The sequence below is a fragment of the Petaurus breviceps genome, unplaced genomic scaffold (genome assembly GCF_028583685.1).
Source record: "Petaurus breviceps papuanus isolate PSGF00001 unplaced genomic scaffold, PetGlider_PUasm1.0 179, whole genome shotgun sequence".
NCBI lineage: Eukaryota > Metazoa > Chordata > Mammalia > Diprotodontia > Petauridae > Petaurus > Petaurus breviceps.
In genome coordinates this window covers 5459570-5483388 of record NW_027185779.1, presented here as the reverse complement: position 1 = coordinate 5483388, position 23819 = coordinate 5459570, and the positions used below count along the sequence as shown (strand labels likewise).

Below are 23819 nucleotides of genomic sequence, written 5' to 3'. Positions count from 1 at the left end.
GGAAAGTAAAAAGTGAAAATACTGGGGCAGCTAGGTGTCACAGTGAATAGAGCAGTGGCCCTGGAGTCAGGAGGACCTGAGTTCAAATCCAGCCTCAGACACAACACAAAAACTAGCCATGTGACCTTGAGCAAGTCACTTAACCCCAACTGCCCTCCCCAAAAAAGGCAAAAAAAAAAAAGTGAAAATACTCAACTCCCATTCCTCATTTTGGCATGAGAGTTCTCACAGATCCAGTGATAGAAATGCCCTTCATCTCAGTACCACCCTAGGTAAATTCAGAGGAATTAATTACAAAAAGATGACTGCCAGGCAGTGTGGTTATTTGCCCTTCTACTGAAGTAAGAAAGGAGTAACTCCATGTAAGGAATTACATTAGTGGAATTATTGATCATTCATTGAGCTGGAGGGGACTTTGGAAGTCATCTAAAAACTCCTCATTTTACAGATGAGGAAACTGAGGCATCAAGAGTTACAGTGACTTTCCCAAAATCCAATGACTGAGCTAAAATTTGAACACGGATCCTCCAACTCCAAATTCAGCACCCTTTTTACTGCTGTCTTCCACGTCTGAAGGACTGCAAAAACTAGGCTTGTTTTAAAGGTTTCTCTTTTAAATATATATAGACGCAGCTTAGTTAACACTACATGGCAATTAAATTTCCACTGAAACAAAGCCATCAACAAGCAACAGTTTACCTAGACGATTTTGGCAAAGGAAAAACTTGTGTGTGTGTGTGTGTGTGTGTGTTTGTGTGTGTCCTTTTATCCATACTGTGCCTGTTTCAGATAAACTATACTTTCAATATATAACCATTCTCCTCAATAAAAGATAAATTGTTTGGTTTTTTAAAGAGTTTCTCATAGAAATGCTTTAATGTTGAGCTCTGTTTTATCTTGTAGCCAAACCTTTTGGTGGTTTATACCTGTGCTTAAAATTTTTTGCTAAGAGCACCTTAACAGTCATGGTATAATGAATAGAAGGTAGATTTTAGAAACAGCACCAGTGTCCAACTCTTACCTCTGACATATACTGGCAAATTTATTCAGGGTTACATAACCTTTCAGTGCCCCCAGATAAACTTTTATGTTAAGACTAATCACAGGCTATTTGCTTATCTACATTGGTAAAGGAAGTATCCCCACTGAAAGCTATCTAGATTTATTAAATTTAGAGGATTGCAAGTACAGTTTGGGGGAGGGGGAGATAAACACCTTTGAAAACTGACAGAACTTTGAGTATAGCACTAAAATGTTTTATAAATAATCCAGTTATCCATGAGTGGATCCAAGAAGACAGATTTTGGGTTTCCCTTCCCTCTGCTGTGTTGGGACCAGCTAACTGAACAATGAAATAAAATCCAAGAGGAAACTGAAATAAATTTATATAAAGGGCCATGTCTGATTATTTGTGTATTACAAAGTTGGGGGCAGGGGGTACATTGTTTGTTTTAAGCTAGTCCCTAGCTTCTAAGTTAAAATTCCTATAAATATTTTAATTAATTATGAGGGAGCTTAGCTTTCAGTAAGACTTTAGAGGATTAATATATTTGTAATTTTGAATCATAGCTCTCCATCAAATATTTGTTCATTTAATCAGCTAGAACAAATTTTGAGCCAAAAGTTAAGAAATTCCTACAATATTTCCACAATGTCATTTGTTGAAATTAGCAAAAGAACAACCAAACTGACAATTGCACTATCACACTGTTAAAAAGCAGGGTTGTCCTGTGCCATCAACCATTCAGTGCTTAGAATGTACCTTCAGATATCACAAGCCTCCCTTAATTGACTGTTGGGGAGCTAGTTACCATAAATAAACCTTTCCTGAGCCTTTGTTTTATTTTCAGCTGAGGTGCTTGCAGATTAATGAGTTTATCAGTTATTTTCCTGCTTCTTTAAAGCAATTCCTTTTAGAGTTTTAAAACTTTCAGGCTCAAAGGGATCACTTTGAAGTGTAAAATTTAATTATTTGTTGGATAAGTCCATGTTATTTGTGTACTTATATTTCCCCTGCTAAAAGCTCCATGTTGCTCAAATTTGTATCCCCTAATGGGGCCTAGTTTATTTCTTGCACATAGTAGTTGCTCAGTGAAAACTGAGTTAACAAATGTTTATACCATTTATAATTCTGATCTTCAAGCATTACCTTCAACCTTAATCTTTCCAAAATTAAGTCTTAATCTAATGCATGGAAAATTTTTTAAAAAATACATCATTCGTGCCTTTATATAAAGTAATAGACTCTATTTGTTAAGGAAGCTTCTTAACTAAGGAGAACTTTTCAACTCCACGTATAATTTTTTTATCATTATAATAGGTTTTTCGGAGCTCTCTTTATCCACCTGACTATTCAACACGTTTAGATATTGTTCGAGCAAACTCCAAATCCCCTCTTCAGAGATCTATATCTGCCAAATGTGTATCTGGAACAGGACAGGTAAGCTAAAACCAAAAAAAATCAGTAAAAATTTTAGATATTTAAATGGAATGAGATAATATTTTAAGGACTTTAAATCTTAAAATACTAACATTATCATAAATTTGATTCTTAATCCTTTATTTGAAGTATATCTGTTAAATGACCAGCATGACCTTGGACAAATCATTTAACTTCTCAGAATCTCCATTTCTTCCCTGAAAAAATATGACTAGATTAAAATGTCATTATGAGAGCTGATATTTCACTATTCTAAGTATGGTTGGTTGTAAAATTGTGAATTCTCTTTTGCATGTACTAATATTAATATGTCCATGTAGTATACAACATAGTACTAGACACACATAGAATTGGATTAGGCGCCCAACTAGAACTGATACTCTACATTGGACCTTTCACCTATGTAGGAAAAGTTTGCTAACAAGCCACCAGATACAGGAACATTAGTTTGTAGAACAGCTAGTTATTCCATTGGCCTTTATTCCTCCTCCCACCATAGCCAGAAAACCTGAAGAGACTCCAGCCTATTTGAGTATCAAAACTTTAAAGAGTACATTTAAAAATAACTGAACAAAATTATAAAATTAGTCTTACCCATCAAGTTTTTTTTCACCTGCTTTCCTTGATTTCACCTCAATTCCTTTAGCACATATATCACATTGATTTGGCCACTCTAAATGCTTTGTTATTTTGTGTGTTTCCACAGCTAGATTAATTTAAGCTCCTTGTATATACTGCATTTTTTAATTCATTCAACAAATATTGCAAAGGTTAGATAACCAATCCCCACCCTCATGGAATCTAGGAGCAGGCTATGAATATAGGTAACTGCAATATACAACATGAAATAAAAGCTAATACTGAGAAGTGGTAAACAAAGTCGAAGGAAGAAGGTTGTCACCTGTTGATAATAGTTCCTATGGTTAAAGATAGCTTCATGGAAGAGATGGCATTTGAATTGGACTTTGAAAAATAGTTCAAAATTCAGCCATTAAAGAGGCTAGTGGGAGGACTTTCTAGGCATACGGAATAGTATAAGCAATGCAGGGGGCAGGACCTGTGTTTCAGGCATGGATAAGCCAATCTGAACAAACATTAGAGTACACAGTAAATAGTAATACAAGGATGAAATTGTAGATTGGTACTAGATTAAGGAGAGCTTCAAGTGTTGAGTAAACAACTTTGAACTTTGCATGGGATGTAATAGCCGCTGAAAATTTCTGAATAGACATATCTTTGAAAGGGCAAGAAAACACTCTAGCAAGAGTATAAAGGATAGTTATAGGACCAAATTGGTGAGGATAATACTAAGAGAGAAGTAGTAGAAATAAAGAAGTCAGCAATGTGAAACAGCATGGTGGTGGAATCAACAAGACTTGCTAACTGCTTAAATGTAGAATAGGAAAAGATAATACCAAGGTTTTGTTTATAGATTGGATGAATAGTGGTACTGTAGACAGAAATGATGAAGGAGAAACGTTTAGATAGAATATCAGTTTGGCTTATGAGTTGGAGGTGATGGTAGACTTCCAAACAGTGTTGCTTGAGACAGTTCTATATGTAAAATGGTACAATAGAAAAGAGTGCTGAATTTGGAGTCAAGAAGACTTGCATTCAAATCTTATCTCTGCCACTTAGTACTTTTATGACTGTGGGCACACCACTTTACCTCCCATTCCCTGTTTTTTCATCTGTAAAATGGGGGTCAGAGGGGTTTACACCAAGTGACATCTTAAATCCTTATCAACTTTAGATTTGTAGTCGTTTGTCTGGAGCTCATAAGATCTGGGAGTCATCTTCATAAGGATTTCTAATACAGGGAGTAAATGAGACAACTCAGGTCAACAGAGAGAGAGGTCCCGGGACAGACCTTTGTAGAACACTCACATTAAGGAACTGGGAAGAGGATGAATCAACTGAGGAGTCAGAGGAAGATCTGTTAGGGAGAAACAAGAGTACGGAATCTCTAAAACCAAGAGATAAAACAATCAACAAGCATTTATTATTAAGCTCAGCACCTACTGCGTGCCAAGAAATGTGCTAAGGACACAAAGATAAAAAAAAGAAAAACAAAGTCTGTATAGAATACAAAATAAATGTAAGGTAGTTAGGAAAGAGAACTACCTCATAATAGAAGATCAGAAAAGGCTTTGTGTAGAAGATAGTGCTTGAGTTGAGACTTGAAGTGAGGGATTCTGTTGAGGCAAATAGATGGGAAACGTTCCAGACATGGGGAAGTGTAAAGGTGCCAGGAGAAGGAAAGTTGAGTTTTTTGTCTTTGAGGAATACAAGCCAGACTGGACTGTCTGGGAATGAGAATAATGTGTAATAAGGCTAGGGCTTTAAAAGCCAGTTTTTAGTTTAGCCTAAAGAGAATAGAGAACCACTAGTTTGAGTAGGAGAATGCAATGATCAGACTACAGTGAAGGAAAGTCACTTTGGCAGCTGACTACTAGAGTAGGATAGGCTTGAGGCAGAGATATTACTTAGAATGTCATTAGTTAAATGTTTAATAGGAATGTATTTTTATTTTTTTACTTCTTGGTGGTTTAGATTTTTGTGGGGAAGGAAGATTTAGAACTTAGTAGACAGCGAGTCACAAAGGGGCCCAGTTTGAGATTATGTAACATATATTTGTAATTGATACTCACCTTAATTTTGTGATTTTTTTTCCACTAATAATCAAAAGCCCCAAAGCAGATTAAGTGAAAAATAGAGTGGCATTACCAGAGACAGAAATACACAGAACTTAGAATTGGCCTTGCCCTCTTTTTTGGGCTAGTTGGGTGCAGTTCACCATAGTTTTGTGGGTAAAACTGTGAAGTAGCAGAAAAAAGCCAGATATATAGGCAAGTGAAGTGGAAGACTTAAAAAGGGGGTGAGGAAATAGAAAAACTTTTAAGATGGAAAATTAAGGGGGAAAGGTTGGCGGGATTGAGTGATTGTGAACAAAATGTAATTGCAAAGCTGTTAGAGAAGGTACAATTCCTTAGAGAAGGTACAATTCCAAGAGATCCTGAACCTTGATGTGGGTGAGATGGAAAAGGTAATTCATTGAAATGGAGATCAGGTTTTTAGATGTCATTGCTAGCAATAATGAAGCCTCTGGGGACGTTGGCAAGGAATGAGGATGACTGTGAACCATCCACCAAACTCACCAGAAAGTTGAGTCACCTGGAAGTCAATAGATGACAGCTATAGAAATGGGGAGAATAGTAAACACAAATTGCATATCAAAAGATTTCAAGTTATTAAGGGATAGTTTTAAAAAGGACTGGATCTAGATGAAAAGACCCTATTATTTTTTAAACTTTCTAGTCTAGCAGCACTTTTATAGTTGCAAAAAAAAATTTTTAAGTCAGTATTCATCAGTTCATCAATGGTTCATCATACCACTGACTAAATATTGATATATGAATGTAATGGAATATAAATGTACCATAAAAAAAATGATGGTCATAAAGAACTCAGAAGTTTGTGAGGAATTTTATGAACAGAATTCAATGCTAAGTAATCACAGCCAAGAGAATTTTTTATTCAGTGTATACAGTAACATAAAGTAAAACTACACTGAAAGACATTAGAACGATTTTGACTTAAGAGGAACAATATACTTTTATACTCAAAGGTATGGTGGATTTGCAGGTGCAAGAACACACATTGTCAAGATATTGCCAATGTTTGTGTTTTTTTTAAGCATCAGCATTTTTTCAAATTAAAAACAAAATTAGGGCCTGAAATTACATTAGGGAGTAGAGTTACTCCCATCCTTTTTTTTTTTTTGGCCTTAGGTTGTGAGCTCCACTTGGCTATTGCAAAAGATATGAGGTCAGGTTTCAGTTAAAGTGAAAACAATGTTTATAAAAAAGTTTGATATATAGGGACATTTGATAATAAAAGTAGAAAGAAGTATTGCAATTTTCAGTGAAATGGATTATAATTGTAGTTCTTAACTTTTATGTGTCATGGACTCCTTAGGCAGTCTGATGAAGCTTACAGATCCCTTCTCAGAATGAAGTCTTTAAAATAAAGTTTTACATATAAAATAGCTACACACAGAATAAAATGTTTGCTATATATCTGTGTGCATATAATTTTTAATGCAAAATAAAATGCATGGGATTACAAAGAAAACCAATTATATTGAAAATTACTAAGTATAAAAAACAAACAAAAAAACCCACAGGGAAATTGGGTCTAGGGCAGATTAGAGCTTCTAAAGAGATTTAAGTTTCAATACAGTGGGAAATGAATTGGTATGACATGAGTTATCATCCCTATAATTTGAGTTAAATTTCATCAGTGGGAAATGAATTGGGATGACATGAGTTATCATCCCCAAAAATTTCAAGTACCTCTGCAGTTTCATTTCCCAGTTGAAATACAGGGTATAATAAAAGCTCATGAAGGATAGTTATTCTCATTTGTTTCTTAACCCCCAAGACAAAGCACATTAGGGTAGCACATGATAGACATGAATGTTGGATAAAATTTGGGGCTCCAGGTAGAGACGGAAGACAGATGGCTTGCTGTTCAGATGGGGGTCATTTTGGGCTATTCTAGAATAAAGTCTTATACATTAATAAACATTAAATATTGCTTTAAAATTGCTTTTAGAGCCACTGTGACATAGTAAATAAAGGGACAACCTCAAAGACAGGAAGAACTGGGATACAGTCCTGCCCATGGGCAGTGGATACTTAACTACTTAATACTGAGAACCCCCTAAATCAAATCAACAAACATTTTTTAAGTTCCTATGTGCCAGCTGGTGGAGCTATAAAGAAAAGCAAAGTATGTTCCTTGCTATGCAATCTAATAGAGGAGCCAATATGCTAATAAGATATATATACAGGGTAAAGACATTTTAAATTTAGAAGACAGGCAAGTTAAAATGCTAATTTATATGCTAAACCATATCTGTGTAGCGACTACATGGGAGTTAACTATACCAGTAAAATCAGAGGTGCCACTCCAAAATATAAATGCTTTTAAGTGGGAAAGAACATAAAGTTTAATGTTACAATTCACTTTGTTAATTTGTATTTTTGGTTAAAAAAAAATTTAAAGTGATGAAAGATACATCTTCTTGATAATCATTTTTTTGTGAATTGTAAGGTTTGTATTTGCTGGTAGTTAAGTTTTTATCAAAAATATCACAAAAAGCTTGAACATTTAGTATTAATTACATAGTAACCTAAACAAGCACAAACCAAGATGGACTTAGATAGCGATTTTGAAGTTAGTATTCGCCCTCCCTTTTAATCTCTGTGCTTATTAGGTTATCATTCATGTTGGTATTATCACAATACATGACTTTTGACTGACATTTATAATGATGTGCTATAAGATTAATTTTTCAAAGGTTCAATTCTACTTAGAGACTTTCTGAAAATAGTGTATTATATGATGTCTGCTGCTGGTGGCACATGAAAATGGTGTTTTCAAGTCTTCAGTAATGAATTATGGGATTTTAAAAAAAGCTAAATTGACAGCTTAAAAACTTTAATTCTTTGATTTTGAAATGTATTGGATTCTACAAGAGTATTTCATTAGAACAAAACAAAAATTAAACCATCCTTTTAAAATGTATCATTATAAATTGTTTATGTATTCTACTGGTCAAGGCAGAACTAAGGCTTTTGCCCCAGAAGCCATTGTAAAGTCCTTTGTCATATAACTTCGTCTTATTTTTTCATGCTTCATAGTTTGAGTATCATAGTCCTTTTCATCACAAAACGTGACTTTATTGTAGACAACTTATAAAAGCTACATACACCCCTTTGTTCAAGGAGCCTGAAAATAAAGATTAATCAGTATTAAGATGAAAAATAAATGATTTCTGTTAAACTTCACTTTCAACAGATTCCCACCAGTCGGAGAAGAAAAGAACAAGATGATGATGAAGATGATGATGATGATGATGAATTAGAAGTTACAGAGGAAGAAAATTAACTTTACATGTGCTTTTTAAATTTCCCTCAAAATCATCAAAACTTCAATTCAGATTGTCAATTATTAAAATTTTAAAATTAGGAAACAGGAAACTAACATATGAATGCACACATATAAATATACACATCATTAACAAATATTTCAAAGAACCTAAAGTTTGAAAAAGCAAATCCTCAGAATGGAATGTGATTAAAGGAAATTTCTGTAGCTCCAAAATTAAATAGCTAAAATAAAATTTAAAATATACCACTAGTTTCATTCTTTTCTCCAAGGTTGTATTTGTTTAAATAATCATCTTGGAAAGCTATCTTTCAAATGCTGTCATATCACAGAGGAAAATGACAACTGCCAAAAGAATTATATCACTTTCTCTCGATTTTGTATAAAAGTTTCCATGTCTTCATTTAAAAAAATTGTATCAGTTAAAATTCCTTCAGAATCATTCTGACAAATTAGTAACATTCCATGAAGTACTTAAATGCAGTTGTTTTACTTATTTGCAAGTCAGATCTACCTAGTTAACACCTTAATAGTCAATAGAGCATAATAAGCAAAAGAACTAGAAAGGCTAAGGAAAATTGGTTGTTTTTATATATTCCATTAAATACGAAAGGGATATTGTTAAAGGGTGAAAAAATGGGGGCAGCCTTTGTGAATTTCAAATAGCAATTATTACAATATGTGATCCTGACTTTAGAGAACCTACTGTTCCCCAGGGGGGGAAGCACAAGCCAATAATAAAAGTAAAGAAAGCCTGAAATCGAATTAGGATTTCTAACTACTAAAATTTATTCTTATTATTACTGATTCTTGTACCCAGAAATATCAGGTTGGAGACATTTGAATCATAGGATTTTGGTATGTCTGTGACATTTTTTCACTTCCAGAATTTCCTTCTGAGAAAACATTTGTAAGCTTCATATTATTTCATTGATTCAGACAAGCGTATTTTACTAATTGTGAAATTTATTTCCTTTGGGATGCTAGAAAACCAACTATTCTCACATCACATAAAAATAAAGACTTTACAGAAACTGTTGGTTTTGTGATTTGATTTTTAATAAAAGTACTGCTTCTGAAATATTACAATTGGTATATGATCATTTTTAATGAATCACTGTAAAGATGTTTTAAAGTTGAAACAATCTGCTATGTAGTACTAAAGTTATGACTTAGCCAGTTACATATGGGAAGTTCTCTTCTATTAGGACTCTACTAAATAACATTGCTTTCTTTTCTCCATATCTGAACAGTGGACTTATTTCTCTCTGCCACACATGACCTTCCATTTAAAAAAATTACTTCATAAACATCAAAAAAATCAAGAAATCTGAATTTTAGAACCCTATGGAACAGGTTTCCTATTTAACATTTCTGGGGTTATATCAAGCTATTCCATTAATTTCAAAACTACTGCCTCGAAGTTCCCAATGTGGACAATTTGATTGATCCATTTTTCTAATCAGCTTATGTTTGTTCTGGTTCACTTGGAAATTGATAAATCAGGTTACCTCAAAATTAGTTCTGAGTATTTTTTTCAGCTCTCAACATTTCTAAAAGAATAATGGTTACATAAGTTTCCTAGCATTATTTACATAACTACTGAAATTAAAAAGTTGATTAGTATCTTTTCAAATTAGTTTTTTCCCAATTGGTGCAAGTTTGCAAAACCCTTGTGTTATAGACCAAATGCCAATGAAACTTGTGATAAAAAAACCTAGTAAATAATACTTCTAATAATCTTAACATTCACTTCAAAGAGTACATTGCCTTCATTATTACAGTTTAAAAGATCTATTTGTTAGATACTAAAGAATAAATGTGCCATGTGACCTTTGCTCATTCAGTTAAAAAAAAAAAACATTTAACGAAACACCCACTTTGAATTTAACTGAGGTCTACTGATGACTACCTGCTTTATAAATTTTCAGCCACAGGTTTATGCCATTGTAATATGCAATAGAATGCTGGGGGGAAAACAGTTAAGCTGACTTAACTCCCTAGTGTACTGGTGTACCTATATGTCCCTTTCAAAAGGCTTTTTTTTTTTTAAGTACTTCAGTAGATTAAGCTTCTTGGAAACTTTACCAGATAGGTAGGCTGAGTTTGAAAACAACTGAGTATCTCTAAAAGCTAAACTGAATTTACTTTCTTGTTTATTATAGTGGGAAGGAAAATCCTGATATATAAAATCAAAGGAAAACTGCAATTACAGGACTTTCAGAGTTAAAAATTATCTTAGGAAATTTATTATCCAGAAAAGGAAATAGGAGGCCTAGAAAAGGTTAAGTGACTCAAATCTGTCACACTTAAAAAAGATTCATTTTAGGAAAGCCTTAAAAGTGTTAAAATAAGGAAACAAGCTGTATAAGTACACTGCAGGCACCATCAAGAATAATGTCTAAAAGAAGAGCAGTTTTGTTAGCTGGTTGGAAACCAGGGTAAATTTTTTATACGAGTGACCAGCCCAAATACTGATACAGAAATTTACTTGACATTTTCTTTGCTTACTAAAGTCAAGGGATACCTTCGTATTTTGGAAATTGCTAGGCCTGATGTAAAAGCAACCTTAAATTTATATGTATTTTTAGAATTGCAAGCTATAATGTTGTTGCTATGCTAGAATTCCCAAAAAGTACTTTATATCTGCTGAAATGAAATGCATCAATTAATCCAATGCCCAAAGTGACAGAAACTTGAAATACTTTCAAAGGTATGCAATAAGATATTCAAAATACTTTTTTTATAAAATCTAATTTTGTAAGTCATGTTTGCCTATGGTAATTTGAGTCTTTGAGAAGAAGCAGTATGCTGTAGTAGGGTGCCTGAATTCCTGACCCATTTCTCCTAGTTGTATGATTTTATGCAAATTATTTTACCTCTCTGGGTATTAATTTCATATCTATAAAAGACCCACAGAGTTCCTAATTACTTTTATACACCAGACTCATGCCTGTAGTTAATCAAAGTATCTTACAAATTTCATCATATTATTTTGAGGAACAATATTGTTATACTGTAATATCTGATCTTACCTACAGTTTTAACATTTTCATTAAAAATCGCCCAAAATACCAAGCTGGGTTTTTCCCCCTTCGTTTTTATACAAACACAAGTAAACACTGAGTAGTTGGTCCATTCAGCTGTATCTTTATTTTTTTTAATTCTGTAAAGCAATGAACATGGTAACTTTTAAGAATCCCTGTGAACATATGAAACAATTTAACAAGTCTAATAAGATTTTCACAGAAGAAATTTTCAAGTTTACATTCTGTCCATTTTGAAATATTTAACATGGGACTAAATACAGCATTATCCCAGGAGGTGGTTAGGGAATTTGTACAGTCAGGTAAGCACTGAAAATGTCATACCTGAACAATCATGTAACATTTCCTTAAACATTCGTATAAAGACACTATGGATTATGGAAAGGAGGAATTAAAATTTCCCTTTTCCCAAATACATTACAACTCTTACTTTTCAATTTTTGAAGTTAAACTATACAATTTACATAAATCTTTTAAAGGATTAGTGCTATCTTCCACTGTCAAAGAATAAAAGCATAATGAAGTTGAAAATTTAAAAAAGTTAGATGGCAATTTGCACACACACACACACACACAAAAACTTATGAAAAAAAAAGATCTAAACATTCCACTATTTACAACTTGCTCTGTTCACAGAAATTGTCAAAATTAAAGGTGTGGGAGATTTTGGTAATTAAAAATAAACACTTTTTTATACAAATGCATTTTGCTGCACCAATACTGTGGGGGGGGGAAATGGGGGTTCAATTTAGAAGTAGCCTCTAGAGCAAAATTAGTTTAACTTTACGTGGGCCAACTGGTCTGTCATTCAGGTCATTAATAGCAGCCATAGCCTCATCATAGTTTACCATTGCAACAATGGCCTCCCCTAATGGTAATCCTTGTTCATTATACTGTATTGAAACTGATTCTGGTATTACTCCATAACCATGGAAAAAGTCCAAGATTTCATTGACATTTGCTTTAAATGGAAGATTCATTATTTTAATGGGAGTTACTCTACCTGAGCCACAATTGAAATTTGGATCAGACATAAATCTTCCCTCTGGAAAGCCTCCCATGTTATTGTTTCCAAAATCAAACCTGCCAAAAGGTTCACTTTCAGGGGGGCCAAAATTCATGAAAGGACGAGGACCTCTGAAATCATCAGGTGGGCACATGAAATCATCAGGTGGTGGTCTAAAATTATCCGGCTGCCTGAAATCATCTGGAGGGTGTCTGTCTGGAGGGTGCCGGAAATCATCTGGAGGGTGTCTGTCTGGAGGGTGCCGGAAATCATCTGGAGGGTGTCTGTCTGGAGGATGCCGGAAATCATCTGGAGGATGCCGGAAATTGTCAGGTTGTTGACGAAAATCCTCTGGGGGATGCCGGAATTTTCCAGGAGGACCAAATGAATGCACAGATGGTCCTTGTGTATCAACTGAATGGGAATGTTCATCTCTATCTCGTGTCTGTGAATGATCTTGCATTTTCTCCCCTGGGATAGATGAAATATTCACACCAAACTCCTGCATTTGTTCCTCAGATATAAGTCTTAATAGTACCTCTGTTCCCAAGAACCTTCGCCGGTTTAAACTTTCAGCTTTCATTGCCTGTTCTTCTGATTTAAATTTCACTAATGCCTCTCCCAGACCAACTCCTTTGTCATCATAAAGCAAGTAAACATCATCCTCATCAATAGAAAACCCAGCAAAGAATTTTTGCACCTCAATTTTAGTGACATCAAATGGAAAATTTCTTATATATATGCACAACTTTGGGCCAGAATGTCCTTCCCGATAGTTCTTTTCTGGAATATGCCCAGGTCGTTCTCTCCCCACTGACCCTGATCTTTTCTTTTCATAGCATTCAATGAATTTCAGCATTGTTTTTTTGGATATAGGATCAATAAGAACTTGACGATGAAATAATATAAATTTGTGCAAGGCAAGAGCAGAATGATAGTCTCTCAATGTCTTGAACATCACAAAGGCAGATCCTGTTCTTTTCTGATCCTTATACAAAAATTTAATCTGATCACTGGCCAGATCAGTATCTCTAAAGAAATTTTTTATATCTCTCTTCTCAACACTTAGTGACAGATTTTTTAAGTGAACATAAAATCCGTATTTGTGAGGGGAACGAGAGCGTCTTTTCACTCTTCTTGGAGATTTTGATCGTGATCGTTTTTTTGAATGTGTATCATTTATTCCTCTTTGTGGAGAACGCTCTTCACTTCTGAAATGAACTTCATCCTTTATATCTACACTACCGCCATAGTCAATCCACTGTTGCTCTGAAGCTGGACTAACTTCAACAAATCTTGAGCCCATGTAATGTCTATGGCGTTGAAGCCCTCCTAAAGCATCATGAGATGTAGCAAATTTTACCAAGCAATCACCATTATTTCTGCCAGTTGGATGTTTTAGTAAAATGACTCCATCCACACATAATCCAGGAAAGAAAGCACGTACTTCATCTTCAGTTGCTGAGTATGGTAAACCACGTAAAAATAAGTAACGGTTATCTGATTTGAATGTACGTGTTTCTTTTCTTGGCCCTGTAATACCATGTCTTGTACCATTGGTATGAAAACCAGCCTCTGGATCATCCGAAGGATCATAGCCAGGTTTATTTATTCCTTTCTTAATAGCCTCAACTAAATTAGATAGGCTGCCAACCCCTGATGCACCAGAACTACTAGATCCCGGTCTTTTGGAGCCTGATATCAGTTCTCTTCCTCCACGATCAAATCTTTTTCGTTTCATTTCTATGGTATTCTGCATTTCTGTCTTGCTGCTAAGAAAAAGCTCTACAGGGGAGTCCTTGATAAACCCTCCTGACCGACTCATGGCACGACGTGCATCTTCATCTGTTGCAAAAATAATAAAAGCCTCCCCAATTTCTCCTCCAATTATATGCACTCCTCCATCAGGAATATTCAATCCCGAGAAGAAGTGACGAATATCCACAGGCCCCGCAATAACAGGAAGCCCCTGTAAACGGATGACTACAGCCATGCTGAGCTCAAACCACAGCAATAATGACCTGCAGACAAAAAGGTACACATAATAGCAAGTCTTACTTTTATAATATCTTAGCACAAACTAAACCTTTAATTACTAGTTTCTGTCTCATTCAAGATTTATGAATGAAAGCGAGACTCAAGTTCACAAAACATTGATCCTATCTTATTCTTAAGAAATCATGGGAAGAACTTCATCCCAACTAAAAAAAAGTAAAAACAACTTCTTCCTCACAGAAACATCCCATAGCACCTGCCTGCACAATCCAAATGCCAAAAAAAGAAAAAAAGAAAAAATCAAATCTTCCATGGCATGGCTTCAGTCTGCCAATCGCAGCTTCATACCAAGACCAAACTTCTTAGTAGTTTGACTTAGAAATCTCTCTTACACTGAAAAGTCTTAACTGATAGAATATTAAAAGACAAAAATAAAAACTTTAGAATTAAAATAATTCACCAACCGTGATGAATTTTGTTCTCAGACAAGTTCTATCAGTGGATGATTTCTGCTCACCAATGTAAAACTACCTAGCAATGACGCACTGTAGATCAGACATAAAGAGCAGAAGCCATGAGTACCCAGGTGTACAATTCTATTTTTCCGGGTAGAGTTCTATGAGAAAAGCCATGATCTTTGACAAGGCTCAGTGAAAAGCATTACGCTCTAGACAGCTTACCTGTTTGTTTATTTTTTTTTTCTCGAAGACCTGATAATTCTGTAAAACCAACTTAACTGTGGAAAGAAAATGAAACATAATTAATGCCTGCTCCATCTGTATTTTGTCTTAAACAATGCCAGATTATTGTAGAATGTCCATTTCAGTGGCTGTAATACAACAGTGAAGCACTGTAGGGAACCACAATTATGGGCACATTTTTATGAAATAGTCTTCTTTGTTCCAAGGGCAAATCAGGTCTCCTTCAGCAAAAAGCCACATACTGTGCCTTTGCTTAAATATTTTTTAAGTTATCTGATTGATTCCATTTTAGAAGTAGAAAAGAAAATATAAAATGAAAATTGAGGTCAGCAAATGGTGAAATCATGTTTGAAATTAATTGATCAACTGTTCCACAATGAATAGCTGAAACTCAAGAGCTCCAAGACTGTTCAGAGGAAAAACCCTCCAAAATTACTTCCATCCACGAAAGGAACAAAAATCCAGCTCATGATATGATTATACTAATGTTCAAATTCTTCTTCCTTCCTCTTTTTTGAAAACAAAACAAAATAACACAACCCAACCATTCAAAGTACTAAGAAAGAAAACCATAAAAGACAACACCTGAAATCCTTAGGTCATATGTAAACCACAAATCCAATCCAACCAAGTGTCACCACCTGAGACACTTGCAGACACTGTGCCTAACTTTCGGCCCAGAACCAAGCTTTCATGTACTATTATTTCCTTTAAAAGAAAAACTAGTCTTCATTAAAACCTTGAAACAATTTCCACACCACTAAAATCAAATGAGCTTTTACTGAACAGGAACACAATATAGACTACAACTCCTACAGATACTGTTACAAAGAAAAATGTGATTAACTAAAAAACCACTACATACCAGTTACCCACCAAGTCAATCAGACAAAGCAGCAAGCATCTGTACAATATAATCTTATTTCAAAATAACCAAATGCACTTGTTTACAGAAGTTCTAAATAAACTATAGAAAAAATCACGTGAAATACAATAACATCAGATTAATTTGGAATATTTTACATTTACATAACACTTCAACTTTACATAGAATATTCCTCACAATAATTCTGTAAGATAGGTTGTTACAAGTATTCTTATTCCCATCATAGACAGAGATGGAATATTACTAGAAAAACTCAAGCAGGTTGAAGTGACTTTCCCATGGTCACACAAATAAGTGCCAGGGTCAGAACTGAAATCAGGCCCCCTTTCCCAAGGCCAGGACACTGTATACTACACCAAACTAACTCTCAATGAAGGGGTTTTAAAGACAGGGCAGTTAAGTTAATTAGTCAAAAGATTCAAATTATGGAATATTTTTAGAAGAGTGGTTTTACTACTTTGCAAGCCAACCAGTACTAAAAGTATGTCCAATTAGATGTCTTACCAAGCCTTATTTGATAAACAGGCTTTGTAATTAACTTGTATTTTAAAAAACTGAAACTTGAAAACTGTTTGACTTAAGGAGATTAAACACACCCTCACACCTTTTTATTTTCATGACAGAAATATTTATTTCAGTCTTTGTCTTGAATTAGGATTAATTTCAAATTATGAAGTTTACTGTAACTAGACTAGCCACCACGAAAAAACTGCCAGGAATACTCCTAATCTTTTCTTTTTATAAAAGCAGTATCCAGAACACTCAAAGTAGTTATAAATATTCTAAGCAAGCTTCTTTGGTACTGGGTCTATGCATAACTACAGAATTCCCTACTCTGCAATGTCCAGAAAACTTTTTTTATATGATTAAAACAGATGAAAACAATAATTAACTATAGAACATGTGGTCAAGTAAGGTAAAAATGTGCCTATTATATAGTAAAATCAATTAGTTTCTTGCAGCAATTTATATTTCTTGCAGATATTAAAGAAAACTAAAAGCTGAAGCATTGTGAGGGATATGGTAAGAAGGGACAAAAATGTCAGGTTTAAAACTGACATTAAAAACACTACGTCATTTTAACGAAGTAGTTTTAGTAAACATTTAATGATTCCACTTCAGAATTGTACCAGAGTTTCTTTTTTAAGGTGGTGGCAAGACAGTAGTCTAACAAGTACCATAGCTACAAACATTCCAATACATTTCATGAAAACATTTTGGTCTTGAGATAGTGGGAAAAGGGCAAGTTTTTCACTGTACAGTGAAACCTGTTTGACAGACTTAACCAAGCACATCCAAAGACAAACTTTCAAAAGTATGTCAAACCACCTAGTGTTTATGTCTACCCTCATACAAAAAAAAAAAAAAGGTTAGACAAAGTAACAGTAACACAAGACATCCAGTTGCACTCTGAAAACCAAGTAGAGAAATTTAAGTTTGCCTTTTGTAGAGTTACACACAGACTGGTCAACTACAACAAAAACCTTCAGAGCTAAATGAAATCTTGAAGTGGGGAGGCAGGTGACAAAAAAGTTCATTTAAAAATGAACTCAATGACAACAAAGACATCCAAGATTACACAACCACTAAATGCAGAAATGTTTTCACCAATCTTTCCTACAAAATTCACAAATTAAAGTCTTCCTCTAATTTGAGCCAAAAAACACACGCACAAACCACCCTTCAGTTCTGGCAACAGCTCCGATCTACATTCCTTTAACTAGAACACCACAGGTTGATTTCCAGACATGACGACTAAAACCGTGATTTTCCTCTCGGGCTCTTGGATCAAATGTGATTGATCCCACAACTCTTCAGAAACTCCCAACAACTCTACGGGTCTCTCTTCCTCTGCCATTCTCAATTAGTTTCTAGGATCGGTGGACTGCCTATCTGGGTGTCTTGGGGAACGATTCCCTCAATAGAGCGCCAAAGCCACTGACTGCCCAGAGCCTTAGTCTCCGATAGACACAAGAAAATAATGGAGACGATGGTTCCACGGGGTGCACGGGATTCCCCTCAACATCCTCCATCCTCCTCAAAGGGGGGGATCCTCCAGGGGCCTCCATTACCACGAGTTCTAGAGCCAAATGCCGTTAGAGTCCGTCCACATTCCCAAGAGAGTCAAGCGGCTCCTTCGTTCCCGCCAGGCCAAGGTCGCCAGATGGGATCCGACGCCGTCCCCCAGGCCCAGGGCCAGCCCCCAGGGCCAAGTAAGCCTGACCTCGCAGACTCCTCCGTCCGTCTCCCCGGCCGGGCCCGAGGGCACTCAGTCACTCACTCCCCCCGGGGAGGCTAGCACCCCTACCCAGCGGTTCGGCCAAGGTCGCCCGCTACCGCCATCCTACCTAACTCCGGGGAGCCGAGGGGAGGCGCGCGGCCGCCGCCGCCTCCCTCCCCGAAATCGAGGCGGGCCTGGGCCTCCCCCGACCGCTACTACGCCAGAGGGCCGGAGCCCCGGCCCCCGAACACAGAGGAGGGGGTTAACACGGAGAGGGGGTTAGGAAAGGGAGAGATGGAGAGAGGGAGACGGGCAGCGGCTGCCCGCGATCGGGAGGACCACGCCGCGGGAGCCACGGCACAGCGCTCGTGTCGGGGGCGCTACCCACAGCAGTGGCGGCGGTTACTTCCCTGCGCGGCCGCCGCTACCGCCTCCGCCGCCGCCGTTTCCGCTGCTTTCTCCTCCGGCGCGGGCGAGCCCCGCCTCGGCCTCGGCCTCGGCCTCGGCCCGCTTCCTCCCCCCGTCCCTCTACCCCCCCCCCACTTGCCCGGACCCCTCCCACCATTCCTGGAGCCTGCAGCGTAGTTCTTCCACAACCCGGTTATAAACACACACCGCGGCTCCTGAGTCTCAAGCCCCCAGCCGCGCCTGGGAGGTCTCCTTCGGCTCCACAACCGCTTCCCGAGGGGGGGAAAAAAATTTTTTTTAAGGGGGAGGGGGGGGCTAAAAAAAAAAAAAGCTCCAACTCAAAGCAAGCCTACAACAAAATGGCGGCGATTCCTACCCCTCCCCCCTGGGGTCTCTAGACAAACTGACTTGCAGTTGGTCCGCTCATGCGCCTTCTCTTCTCGGAGCTCGCGCTCTCCCCTTCCTCCCGCCCCTCTCTGCCGGGCAACCTGGTGCGCATGCGCAATCGGTTGCCGAACTCGCTAAAGTCTTTTTTTTCCTTGAGGAAATCTGCCCCTTTCCTCTACTTCGTGACTCCTGCGCACGCGCTACATTTTGGTCTCCCGGAAGTTTGAGAGGAGAAAGAGTGAAAGCATAGAAGCCAGTTAATCATAAACATTTATAGAGCGCCTACCCCGTGCCAGGCACTGCGCTAAACACTGGGGATACAAAGAAAGCCTATGGCAGTGCCATGAAGGTACTTACAGTCTAATGGGGGAACACATAAAAACCGGGGTGGGGGAGGAGGCAGGAGAGAGAAATGGTGAAGTCCTGGACAGCGTCTGCTTTGCAACTCACACCCCCTCGGTACTCTCTGCTTATTACTCCTTCCTCCGTTTCCCACCTGGCGGCTCATCCTTGTCTCCAGAAACAGATAATTCTGCAAGACAATTATTCAACTCCGCAATTCACTTTGCCCCGGTATCCTGGCCCCTTAGTCCTCTCGGAAGGAGGGCAGGTCGGACATTTGAGAGCTCCTCCCAATTCCTCTGTTTAAGGGGATTGTGGGAGTCAAGCAGATGTTTCACCCATTCTCACCAGGCTGCTGCACTCCTTGTCTCCAGAAACTGCTCATTTTGCGAGAGGAATTCAAGTCTAACTCACACCTCCTCAACCTCTGCCCCCGATGCTCTCCCTCCCTCTGATTGGAGAGGGTGGAGGTTAGACATTGAAGATCTTTCCAAAAAACCCATCATTGAAAGAAAGCACCCATCCCTTACTGATCTCCAGGATGTTAAGGGGGGGGGGGGATGGTGCATACAGAGGGTACCGTAATGTAGCATGTAGCGCAGGGGGTCACCTTCACTACAGTAGCAATCTCAATAGGGCTTATTTTCGGGGGAGGGCTTATTTTAGAGGAATCTTACACAGTAAGGGAGGGCTTATTTTCGGGATAGGTCTTATTATCGGGGAAACACGGGTATAACACCATTATTCCTGGAAAGTTATGTCATTTGACTGTTTTACTGATCAACTCACTGTCCCTATGAATTCCCCACACACTCTAGTTCCTGAGCCACCCAATCTTAATAAGGATACTTTGCTGGATTTTTATCTAGACCACAACCTCCAACCATTCCACCTTCTATATTAAGTCACTTGGTGATCTCATTAGGTTCCTTGTATTCTATACAAATTAAGACTCAGACACCTACCTATCCAGCCCCAACCTCTCTGGTGACCTCTGATCTTGTATCTCCTTTGTAACTGCCTTTCAAATATCTCAAACTGGATGTCCAATGGAGATCTTAAACTCAGCATTATTTCCACCACCTCCCCCCCCCCTTGTATGGGATGTTCAAGGAGGTCTAGCACCTCTGGTGTGAGGACTTGCTTCAGGACTGCTTATGCAGTTTTGGTATCTTCCTGATACACCTAACTCTTGCCTGTGGCTCCATGCATGAGCAACAGCCACACTCTAGTAAAACTCTCTCAGCAGAAGGACTAAACCAGGTTGAGGGTAACCAACAGACCTCAAACCCACCAGCAGGCTAAGGGGATGCCAACCCTAAGCATGTGAAAACTTCCCCTGTTGGAATGGTCAGATGAGAACAATTTATTTCAACTGCCTTGAAGACTGCTGAAGAAGGTGCTATGGAACACTTAGAACTTGATCAGGCATCAAAGATGCCAAGGTCATTCACTTCATCCTGACTGTGGGCAGTCATCTTGACTTTTGTCCTGCCTGTTCTGGACTTAGATGACTCAGGAAGAGAGAGTGAGGCTGATGGCTTTGTGCAGCTTTGCATCACTTAAATTCACCCATGAAAATGAAGAACAATAATTTTTCCCCCTAAATCCTCCCCACTTCCTACTTTCCCCATTTCTGTAGAGTGTAACACAATCCTCTTAGTCCCTCAGGTTTATAACCCTGCTATCTCTCACTTCCCCATGTTCAATCTTTTGCCTATGAAGAGGTTACCCATAAAGAGGGTTAGGGTTGCTCTGGAGACCCCAAAATACCAACACACCAGATCCTGCCAAATGAATTCGACTCAAGTCTTCTCTCAGCCAAAGAAAAGTAAAATTTATTAAAAGTTCGCTTGTATTAGACACAGAGTAAGCCTGTGCTAAGTCATTCCATGGCGCTCTCACTATTCCATGGTGCTCTCACAAACATGAAGACAGGATGGGGTCTTATATGCAGAAGGTTGTGGGAGGAATCTAGGGGAGGAGTGTGGGGAGGATCTTCTGGAGGAGTTAATGAGGTCAATGAGAGACTAAGGGTGGGAAGTCACCTGGAGACTACAGACTATGGTGGGGGCTAGGCCAGTTAAAGGGTGGATTAATATTTTGATAGGCTCAAGGGTGGGAAGTAAATGGTGGAAGTCTAGTAACAGAGGGTGGGAAGTCTAGTAAAAGAGGCTTGGGCTCAGCCACAATGTAAGGCTTATGGCCTCATGCAAATGCCTTATCAAATGAGATGATTTAATCAGAGTTCAAGAGGGGTTCCCAGAGCCTGTACCACTAGGACTCAAGGAGAGGTCAAGGGGGCTCCCAGAGCCAATACTTCTTCACCTAGACTATCAATTTCAATTCGCAACATCTCTCAAATCCTCTCCCTTCTCTCCTCTAATCCTGCCACCAATGTGGTACAGGCCTTTATCACTGCATGCCTGGATCATTGCAAAAGCTCAAGTCTGACCATCTTATACTCTGCACAACAATTGCAGAGGCTTCTTGTGGCCTCTAGAATCAAATAGAAAATGCTCTATTTGGCATTCAAAGCCTTTTGTAACCTTCTTCTTACATATTACTACCCCACTATATACTCCAATCCAGTGATATTGACCTCCTTGCTTTTCCATAAACAAAATTCTCCATCTCTCTCTTCAGGCATTTTTCTGGCTTTCCTTCTGACCTGGAATCCTCTCCCTCCTCAATGCCACTTACTGATTTCCCTGGCTTCCTTTAAGTCCCAACTAAAATTCCATTACTTATAAGAAGCCTTCCTCAACTCCTCTTCAAGTTTCTGTCCCTTAATTATAAATCCTATATACAGCTTGCTTTGCAGCTGGGTGACCTACCAGATAGACTGCTGGCCTGGAGTCAGAAAGACTCATCTTCCTCAGTTCAAATCTGACCTCAAACACTTACTAGGGTGACCCTTGGGCAAGTCACTTAACCCTGTTTGCTCTCCATTCCTCATCTGTAAAATGAGATGAAGAAGGGAATGGCATCTTTGCCAAGAAAACCACAAATGGGATCACAAAGAGTCCAACACTACTGAAACAAATGAACAACTTGCTTTGTATATATTTGTTCATACATTGTTTCCCACATTAGATTGTAAGCTCATTGCCTTTCTTTCTATCTCCAGCTCCAGATACAATATGTACTCAATTAATATTGATTGATTTTATATGCCAGTCTTCCTTTATTAGAATGTAAATTCCTTAAGGGTAGGGAAGTCACACTATAACTTTTAGACTACTAGTGCTTAATACAATGCTTGGCATCTAAATACTTAGTTGTTTCTTTTTCATTCATTCATTTATTCATTCATTCTGTGAATAGTAAAACCTATTTGCATTCACTACAGGTCCTTCTCTTGGTCCCCTGAAATTCTGATTCTCTGGAGATTAGAATTCCATAATTCTCAGCCATATAGAATCACTTGGAAAAATATTGGTGCTTTAAAAAAAAAAGTTGGGTTTAAAATCAAGGTAATTAATAAGAAAAAAATGTGAAGAAAGGTGGTCTAACCTTACCAGATCTCAAACTGTGTTATAAAGTAATAATCATCAAAACAGGAGCAGCTAAGTGGCATTAGTAGATAAGTACTGGGCTTGGAATAAGGAAGACTCATCTTCCTGAGTCCAAATCTGACCACAGACACTTAGTAATTGAGTGTCCCAGGGCAAGTCTCTTAACCATTCTGGCCTCAGTTCCTTATTTGTAAATTGAGCTGGAAAAGGAAATGGCAAATCACTCCAGTATCCTTGCCAAGAAAACCCCAAAATGGGGTCGGATACGACTGAAACAACTGAACAACAAATCATGAAAACAAATTGGGACTAGCTAAGAAATAGAGTGGTGGATCAGTGGATTAGATTTAAGTGCACAATACAAGATAAATAGTAAATGTCCTTAACAATCTTGTGTTTATCCTTCATTTTAGAAGGGGACCGTGGCATCAGAGAAATGACATGACGCAGTTGAAACAATTTTTTAACTTTTTAAAAAGTATTGAGTTCCAAATTCTATCCGTCTCTCCTTCCCTCCCCTCCTCTCTACCTGAGACAGTAAGCAATTACATATAGGTTATACATGTGCAGCATTTCCTTATTAGTCATTTTGTACAAGAAGACTCAAATAAAAGAAAAAGAATGAAAGAAAGTGAAAAATAGCATGCTTCCATCTGCATCCAAGCAATATCAGTTCTTTCTCTGGAGGCAGTATGCTTCACCATTAGTCCTTTAGGTTTGTCTTGAATCATTGTATTACTAAGAATAGCTAAATCATTCACAAGTTCTTCATGGAACAATATTGCTGTTCCTATATACAACATTCTCAGGTTCTATTCACTTCTCTATACATCAATTCATGTAAGTCTTTCCAGGTTTTTCTGAAATCATCCTGCTTGTCTTTTCTTATAGCACAACAATATTCCATTACAAT

The 23819-nt window shown here is 37.7% G+C and overlaps 2 protein-coding genes and 1 long non-coding RNA gene across 9 annotated transcripts in view; 1 reads left to right on the top strand and 2 right to left on the bottom strand.

The window, feature by feature from the left end:
- CIBAR1 (CBY1 interacting BAR domain containing 1) overlaps window positions 1-9484 on the top strand; it is a 46255-nt gene extending 36771 nt beyond the window's left edge. For both annotated transcript variants that reach the window (XM_069086650.1, XM_069086649.1), the window contains 2 exons: window positions 2321-2440; window positions 8306-9484. In XM_069086650.1, coding sequence (XP_068942751.1) covers window positions 2321-2440; window positions 8306-8395 — 210 coding nt within the window. In that variant the 3' untranslated portion in view covers window positions 8396-9484. The remainder of the gene's footprint in view (window positions 1-2320; window positions 2441-8305) is intronic.
- The window catches only part of LOC138160122 (uncharacterized), a 380488-nt gene extending 360573 nt beyond the window's left edge, over window positions 1-19915 (bottom strand). The window contains exon 1 of the long non-coding RNA XR_011168079.1: window positions 19543-19915. This is a non-coding gene — a long non-coding RNA (uncharacterized lncRNA). The remainder of the gene's footprint in view (window positions 1-19542) is intronic.
- Window positions 11526-19163, bottom strand: RBM12B (RNA binding motif protein 12B). 6 transcript variants are annotated; one of them, XM_069086643.1, is made up of 3 exons: window positions 19068-19163; window positions 15124-15179; window positions 11526-14469 (listed from the first exon to the last, which is right to left on the bottom strand). In XM_069086643.1, exon 3 carries the CDS (start codon window positions 14439-14441, stop codon window positions 12204-12206), a length of 2238 nt encoding a protein of 745 aa, XP_068942744.1. In that variant the 5' UTR covers window positions 14442-14469; window positions 15124-15179; window positions 19068-19163; the 3' UTR covers window positions 11526-12203. The 6 variants fall into 6 exon arrangements, with proteins under 6 accessions (XP_068942744.1, XP_068942743.1, XP_068942748.1 ...); XM_069086642.1 differs by lacking the exon at window positions 19068-19163 and adding an exon at window positions 18867-19042; XM_069086647.1 differs by lacking the exon at window positions 19068-19163 and adding an exon at window positions 18814-18837.
- Window positions 19916-23819: the final 3904 nt, after the last annotated feature.